General features: G+C 36.6%; 1 protein-coding gene across 1 annotated transcript; it reads left to right on the forward strand.

Annotated features, from left to right (window-relative positions):
* Positions 1-3,350: 3,350 nt before the first annotated feature.
* LOC6050427 lies at positions 3,351-8,427 on the forward strand. Its single transcript, XM_038254878.1, has 3 exons — positions 3,351-3,793; positions 7,775-8,038; positions 8,104-8,427. The coding sequence occupies exons 1-3, from the start codon at positions 3,697-3,699 to the stop codon at positions 8,310-8,312; spliced, it is 570 nt and encodes a 189-aa protein (XP_038110806.1). The 5' UTR covers positions 3,351-3,696; the 3' UTR covers positions 8,313-8,427.
* The last annotated feature ends 421 nt before the right edge of the window (positions 8,428-8,848 follow it).

Below are 8,848 nucleotides of genomic sequence, written 5' to 3' on the forward strand. Positions count from 1 at the left end.
AAATCTAAAGCGACAAAAAACTGCTCTGAATATTTTCTACCGTTTGTCGCTTCCACACCATTCGGTACAGAATACTCTCTCTTTGCTCTTCCTCTCACTTAAATCGGGTAGTACGGGTAGTACGGTTGCGAGCGAGTCGGCAAAGATTCACTCGGCCATGAGTGAGTGGTTTCAGATCTTTGCACCGAAAATCAGGACCCTTGGTTTAAGGATTTAATTACTGATAATTGTATGGATTAGAAAATCAGGGCTAACTAAATAAATCAAATCGAAAAGATAACAGGTCCAAACTAGCTCTCTCCCCCTCTAACCAAATCACTGCACATCCTACACACTATAATGCCAGTGTCGGACGCTTCAAAACATAATCTCGCCAAATCGCTTAGCATTCTTGCGAAGAATGCTAACAGCCCCAAAAAAATCTACCAATGAAAAGGATCTCGGCTAAATAAAAAAAAGGGACTCCCAACAAAAAAAAAACACCAACAACCCAGCATCCTAGCCGGCAAACAGTCGTCGTCTGAATAGAGTGCTCAATTTGAATTTTAGATGGAATGTGATGACAGCATCGGGAGGTCCTTATGGCACCCTCCTCCCACCAACACCACCCTCAACCCAATCCGGAACCCAAGCGCGATGAAATCCGGCCATCCTTGCCATAAACACGACAGTTCACGACTTACAGACAGCTCGGGGACGCGCACTCGTCGTTTTTGCCGTTTCTAGGAGTAAGAAGTAAGGAGAAGTTCCACTATTTTCCATACGAATAAAAATCTTAAACACGTACGTCAAAAACATGCACCAATCGTGATGGAGTGTTTTGGAATATGAATTTTCTGGGCCGAGGAGAAATAAGTGGCGTCGAAACATTACTGCGGCGGTTCACTATGTGAACCATGTTATGTAGATTCACTTACAGTAATGTCTTTCTGAGAGTTGACACAAAACGTCGTCATCGTCGTCATATTGCAGTGGTGATTTGCTGGTTGGGATAATTTGTAGTGATTTACTGGCAGGAGATTATAAGAATTAAGTTGGGTTCTATTAATCAAATTCTTTAAGATAACTATTTCTTTTTCTAATCATCTTAATTTTGAAAGCAACTGTGCAATTCAAACAATCTAAAAAAATACAAAATGATAGAAATTTTCAAAATTAATATCATAATTTAAATCAAAACAAATAAAATGTATTGTCTTAAATTGAATCAATTTAAAAACTGTAGATGGAAAGCCTCCTCCGGTGGAATTGCTGGTGGCAGTTGGGCTCATAATCCAAAGGTCGTTAGTTTGAACCCTGGGGGGGGAGGTTCCTTGGAGTAGAAAGAGGTTTGGGTGCTCTCCGCATTCAAGCCTTTGGGCTCCTAGGTACGAGCAGAAACTTGCACTAGAGACCACAAAAGACCTGGGGTTCGTTAAAGCGGGTGGTTTAATTGATTTGGTTTGATTTTTTAGATGAAAATAATACACTAGAATAAAACATAATATTAAACTCGTCAAAATATATGAGAAGGTGATAAACGATGGAAAAAATCCAAGATAGTAGAATTTTAAGATTTATGATATTCTGTGAACAAAAAATCATGACCCACTTGTATTGTAAATTATGCCAGATAATAACAACCTCACTGTTCGATTAATTGACCACTAAATGAGGTCTACTAATATCCATCAAGATTTGAAGCAAACACGTGCGCCTGAATTGACCCCTTGGACCGTGTTCCCAGTCAATCACAAACATGCTGTCACGCTGCCAAGGGAGAATTTAGGGTGGTGCAATTTGATTTTTTTTTTCATTTTTATTTTTTTCTAAGCTAAATTGTTAAGTGTTTTTGTGTATAAGCACTTGCCAACTTATTATTTGTTTCAATGAAATGATTGTAAATGTTAAAATATTTGATAATTTAATTAATAAGATAATTACCAATAAAACACAATCAAACCACCTTTGCAGCCTGAATACTAATGTTAAAGTTATCTATAAACTATAAACAAACCTTATGAAACGTAAAAAGTTTGGCAAAAGCCGTGTTAACCAACTTGATATCAACTAACTATAATTGCATAAAAACAGCTTTTGCACACTGCGAAACGAAGTTTTAGGTGGATAAATCAAATGAAAAGTATAGAAGAAGATTTATAAGGACGAACACTAAGTCAACGAAGGGCTATTTGAGGAAAGATACTTGTGTGTGTGAACTATAGGGTGCCCAGAAAAAAATGACCCCCTGCTCCACAAGCGGAAAACGGATTTTTGGGTTATTTTAAGCGTTTTGAGGGAAATTGGTTGAAATTATCTGAATTATCTAAAGCCGATGAAAAAAAGTTTTTCATACAAAAAAAAAACATTTTTAAATAGTTAACAACTTTTCAAGATCGAGTTTACAACTTTGGTATGCTCTACAGTTCTGCCCATAATTGAAGATTCTGCTATTATGCTAAATCAAGTATTACAAGAAAAACTAGTTTTTGTGTTTGTCACCAAATTTTCGCCGCGCCAATTTCAAAGGGGAATGAGATACCTATTAGCCGTTTGGTTTTTTGCATCGGCAGCCAAAACTAAACAATATTTTTGTGAAATTCATTTGGATAGAAGCAGCGCACCGTGGAGAGCAAACAGTAAGAAAATTAGGTTTTTAACCAATTTTATTTTTTATTTTTTCCTTACAAAATTCACCTTTGAGTAGCAATGGGTATATGTTGCCCGATTTTGCTCCTATTTGACCTAGAGTCCTAAAATAGCTTAAGAAACAATATTCAATTTTTTTTAAACACTGAAATCATGAATTGAGTTTTGAATTTGAAAAAAATACAACTTGCCTGAGGCCCTAAATCAATCAGAATATTCCCTCCTACATGGATACTTGTATAGAGAAACAAATGGTACCAACTGACTTCTTACAGTTCTTACTGCGTTCCAATCTTAATGTATGAAGAATTTATTTTCGTTATTTTTTTTTTTTTTTGATAAAAGATTACCTAAATCAAAGTTCCAAAAAAATCTTTATCGCTCTAACTTTGTCGAATAACCGGTGCATGATTTAGTAATGTGCGTGAACTTGTCAACGAATCGCATCTAATAGCGGAATTGTTTACATAGGCTCTCACAGAGTCAACTGGTTGTAAAATAGGGTTTACCTATAGTTTTTTGGCAACTCTATTTCCAAAGTTTTTTTTTTTCTTCTTCTAAAAAAGCTCAAATAAGCAATGAGATTCCCAAAGTTTATAAGACCATCTCAAATTAAATTCTAGATTTCCACTGATTCCAACTCATCTAACCCCACAAAATCTACAGGTATGGGTTAAGTCGTTAACAATCATTATTCCAACATGCGTTTGCTTCTCTCTTTGTGTTTGTCCGCGTGCTTTTATTTTCCTCCTCTCTTCCATGCACTTTGATGGTTGCTTTTTAGGCACATTTTAGATAAGTTTCGGGCGAATGTTTTGATGACGAGGTGAACAGGTTGTGGTGCGTGTGTGATGGTCAGTTGAACAACAGTCATCATCGATGGGCAGTCTGTTTCAAACCCTTGCAGTAGACAGCCCGTGACAGAGTAACAAAGGGCCCTTAAGGTTGAAATGTGTTAGAATTGTGTTACTAATAATTGTCTAAAAATATTTGGTGAAACTTCAAATTTCTTAGTTGGATGATTTGTTGTTTAAAAAAATTAGACCACTGTCGAATTCCAAAAGTTGCATGCTGAAAAGTAGAGAAAGTTCAAACCGCCCGAAAATGACTCTAAACAACATTGTTTTGCTTTCGATGCTGTTGCTGCCGTTTTTCATTGGGCATGGTAAGTGTAGACAAAATATCAAGTTTACGGTTGAGTTGGCGCATTCGATGCACAGTTGAAGGTTGGATACTAAAATCATTTATTCACATTACATGGGTTTTGCATTAGTTGCTCTATAACTTAAGTGAAAAGCTCAATACAATTTGAATTTGTTTCAATTTGAAACGTTACAATACAATTTTCCGCTCGTTCTCGATTGATTAAACAGCATACCTTTCATCGTCAAAAAATAACAGTACTGAAAAGTACTTTTCAGCATCCATTTGAGTGCTGAAAAGTTTAAACAGAGAACGATGGTTGACTCCCACTGATCATTTTTGATTCATTATTACATTCATTGTAACTTCAGCTGATCTATCAATAACTGAGTAGTAGCTCATTGGCAGTCAACCATGCTCATGATCATGCTCCATTTGAGTGCTGAAAAGTTCAACTTTTCAGCAATCGTCGTTATCAATGTACTCGTGCTGAAAAAAAACTTCTATTTGCTCCTTGATGCAAAAACTACTATTACAGTTATGTGACATTTGGATTACCTAAAAAAAAATTTGGTTGTAGAATTTCACAAACACAAAAGTCAAATCCAGGCGATTGTTTTTTTTGTATGGACCAGCGATGGCATAATCACCATCAAAAGAAAATCTCGGGACGTTCATCAAGAGAAAAAATCCGAAGGGAGCATGGTTCTCCTCTCTCGCGCACGAAAGATCGGTAAAAAGAATCGAATAAAATCATCATCTTGATTATTCGGCGGAACATCTTTTCCACTACTACACTTGCAACTGTAACGTCACACGTCGAAAAATTACCTGTCACATTTTGTAGATGGGCAGTGTGTGTAAACAAAGTGAAATAAATATAATTAAGTGGTGCTGACAAGGAAAATCACAAAAAATCATCAGTAGATTGATTTTCTTGGAGAATTTCGGGAGCGATTTTCATTTGCTTGATTTGCCACCTCTCTCTTTCGCGGGTGAAGAAAGTTCGCAAGCGAAATTGATTTTTTTGCGATAATTCCATCCCTGGTATGGACAATTGTCTACGATGGGGGGGGATGGCACAAAAAGTGTTGAATGGTCTCTTGAAAAAATAAAATTATCAAAAAACTTACATTAATTATTCATGACCAATTTATTTTTGAAACAAATAAAATTTCAAATAACTTGGTGTTGAAAGGAAATTTCTAGAGTTTCTTTTGAATAGGTTAGATTATATGTTTGTTAGAAATAGTACACACTCACAGTATTCCGCCGACATTAGAACAATTAGGTTTTACGCAGACTCAATTTTAGATTAAAAATTTTACAACTTGGCTGCACTGTTTACATTTTTTCACGTGTGTCATTGAAAATGTGCCGAGTCTCGCCAAATTATAGAGCTTTATGACGTTTCGCGTACACACACTAGCGCACCATTTGATTTTGCTGGCCGGACAAAATTTAACCTCAATCTTTTTCGTGTACGTACACGCAATACATGCGCACGTAAATAACTCTATTAGGTTTAACGATTTGGAGGTTACAAAAGAGTGCACTGTTTACATGGACTTAACACAGTTCGATGCGGTTGTCGATTTCGTCGACCATGTAAACAGTGCACACGAGCTGTCAAATGACGTCACGGTGTAAAACCTAATTAGGCATTCTGCCGGTGTAAAACCTAATTAGGCATTCTGCCAACGACGAGTGCTGAAAAAATCAGGTTTTGCAACGATTTACATACAACATGTATTGCAATTCCGAAAAACACTCTTTGAATGGAATTGTAAGTCAAATGTGAAAGTATTCAGTCAATCCAACGTTTTAATCAAAACAATATTAAAAAGTGTTACTGTTCAAAACAAGTGCTGAAAAGTATAACATTTCAGCATAGTGTCAAGCATTGCAAGTGTTTCTATTCGATTCTGTTATTTTCTGTAGAGAAAAGTAAAAACAGCCTACTTTTCGTTCGAGAATGTACACTCAAAAAAATGAGTTCGCGTAAACGTGAACAGAGTTCATGCCAACGGGTACCAGGAAGAAAACTGTTCGCTTTCATGGTGCAATGCACTATAAAAGTTGAACAGTTTTCTTCCTGGTTCCCGTTGGCATGCACTATGTTGACGTTTACGCGTACTCAATTTTTGAGTGTAGAGAAATTAATTAAAATTAATTGCTTTAATTTTTGTAATACATTTTCGGGTGTTCTCGGATGTACTACAATTATTAATAATGACAAGCAAAGTGCTTGGGGCGTAATCTAATCACAAGACTTTCCAGCATGCTTTCATCGGACTGGCTGCGTTTGTGTTAGATTAGATTAGATTAGATTTAGAAAAATGCCACCGGGACCTTCTGGGATCGAACCCAAACCGACTTGGTGAGAGGCAATTACGGCTACCCCTAAATCACGGGTCCCGGGTGAAACTATTATATATATTTCTGAAATGATTGTGACTGTCTGTTCATAAGCATGAATATTTCAAAGTAATGGTCAAATAAAGATTGAAGTTTTTTGCAACAGAATAGAATAAAAATGGAAAAAAACCCTTAAAAAATGTGAAACTCAAACCTGTTGTTTTTGCTATTAAAAAAAGCTCATCTTATAATCTAATAGTAGTTTATGCAACAAGTTGCAAAAAGAGAATTTTTTCAGCACGAGTCGTACATTTATCCAACGAGGTTCACCGAGTTGGATAAATACGACGAGTGCTGAAAAAATCAAGTTTTGCAACGAGTTCCATACAACATTTTTTGCAATTTCGAAAAACACCCATTGAGTGAAATATTAGGTCGAAATTTCATGTATTTTGTCAATAAATCGTTTAAATCAAAAAAATGTTGAAAAGTGTTACTTTTCCAAACAAGTGCTGAAAAGTTCAACTTTTCAGCACCCATTTCAGTGCTGAAAAGTAGAACTTTTCAGCATTTATTTTGAAAAGTGTTGCAATTCGATTCTGTTATTTTTGGTACAGAAAAGTAGGCTATTTCGTCGTTCAAGAATGACAGGAAAAGTAAGTAGTTTCACGACGGAATTGCAAAAAAGCATTTTTCAACTTTGCTACCCAAGCGAACACAATTTTCATACATAAAGACATAATTAACAATTTTCCCCTTGTGAAGTTACTTCGCCCCTACCCATCCTTTGTTTCCCCGGCCAGATTTCCACGAAAGTAACTTTCATTAAAAACCACCAACTGAATGGCATTTTGGCACCCACCACAAACCATCACCACTACCACCACCTCCCTGGTGGCACCTCTCGAGAGTCCTTCTCTCACACCTCATCAATAATTCATTACATTTACCCGTACCGTCGTCGTCCACGTGGTTCCGTGTGGTTTTAAGGGGGTCCCATGTTAGTAGAACCGACGTAATTCCGAAACCAGTCACCTCTCCCCCTTCCCTTCCTTCTTCAGACCAGGGCGTCGAGTGCGCACTGGAAATCGATTCCGATTTTTGTATTATTTTTTTTCTATATTCTCATTTCAATGGCGTTGGAAAAATGGATAAAGAGCAAAGTTTTTTTCTTTTCTCTCTACCGTGGAAGTGTTTTTCTTTCTGCGTGATGATTTTAACAGCTTTCACCAAGGTGGGTTTTTCACATTAGTAGCAAACACTCTACGGGCTGTTACGATATGCTAATAAAATTCCATTCTGTGAAAGGAAGGACCGTTGAAATCGATGTTGAATAGAATTTTAAGTGAAAACGTGGATTCAACATGAAAATGATTGTGTTAAATTCAGTAGTCGTAATGCCAATTTAACTCTATTTTTATTTTGCACTCAATTGATCAAGTTTTTATTTATTCTATAATAATTTGGTATTCGACTCTTTTCTTATCAAATCTACTCTCTTTTGTTCTCTTTTTATTTTGTTACATTTTATTCATTTGTTCTCTTTTCTTCTCATTTATTATATATCTAATTAATATCTAATCACAACTCTATGGCTTCAATTTCTAAATTCCCACTTTTCATTTAAAACTCCCTTCACTTCCAGTGACTTCCCTAAAGTGTTTTCGCTGTAACAGCAACGATAATCCGGACTGCTTCAACGTGCGGCCATTAGCGAAGGTCGACCCTCCGACGACGACGACGTCTCCGAAGCTGGCTGCCACCAATGTGACGAATCTGTCTGCCACGACGGCGGCGACACCGACTAATTCAAGCAAACAACTCAAAGAACCGGTGCCCCTATTTTTGGAAGAATGTAGCCGAGACGAAAAAGGACGCGAGCCTTTTTGTCGGAAAATGGTTTATACTGGTGAGAACTTTATTTTAAGATTAAATATTTTTCCTCCATAAAATGTAATTTTACAAAATTTTCAGTCATACAAAACAAGCATCACCGTGTGGTGCGGGAGTGCGGATACGAACCATCTCCCAAGGACTGTTACATGGCGGACAACGACTTTCACCTGGAGATGGTGTGCCAATGCTGGACGGATGGATGCAACGGGGCGGAAAGGACAAAGTTTGGCTCGATCGCGGTCATGACCGCTGTAGTTGGTGTTCTACTAAGATTGCTGGGCAATTAATGATATAGTCGTACAAGAAAAAGCTTCATTTATATTTTGTTTATTGTTTTTTTTTTTTTTTTTGAATTGATAAATGTTAAACCAATATAAATATGTGAACATGTGAAAATTGTATGGAAATTAGAGTTTGAACCAAGTTTGAACTGAGGTTAAAATTTGTTTCAAATATCACAATTACTGAATTTTTAACACTCAACAAGAATAACTGTTTTTAAGATTTTGCATATTTTTTAAGTTGAATTTTTCTTATTGTCTACAGAGAACACATGCGAACAATATTCTATATTTGCATAACTAAGCAATTCCACAGAGTAATCCAGAGGGAGCACTGGCATTTAATTTATGGTTGCGTTACGCGGTACATCGTGGTACATCGCCCCTTCAGCAAAATTTCGCTTGTCGTAACCCTCGGGGCAAACTGACGTTCAATGCGTTACATTTTTTTCACAGCGATCTAGTCGGCTAGATTACATTGAAAGGTTGTCAAAAAATTTCTCATTCCCAATATCAACAAAGTTATTTTCTCTGATGACTCT

Source organism: Culex quinquefasciatus, chromosome 2, assembly GCF_015732765.1.
Source record: "Culex quinquefasciatus strain JHB chromosome 2, VPISU_Cqui_1.0_pri_paternal, whole genome shotgun sequence".
NCBI lineage: Eukaryota > Metazoa > Arthropoda > Insecta > Diptera > Culicidae > Culex > Culex quinquefasciatus.

Excerpts from the sequence above, each read along its gene's own strand:
- LOC6050427 (XM_038254878.1), top strand. The coding sequence starts at position 3,697 with ATGCTGAAAAGTAGAGAAAGTTCAAACCGCCCGAAAATGACTCTAAAC. Across the intron at positions 3,794-7,774 it reads GCCGTTTTTCATTGGGCATG|TGACTTCCCTAAAGTGTTTT; the intron begins GTAAGTGTAGAC and ends CTTCACTTCCAG. Across the intron at positions 8,039-8,103 it reads TCGGAAAATGGTTTATACTG|TCATACAAAACAAGCATCAC; the intron begins GTGAGAACTTTA and ends CAAAATTTTCAG.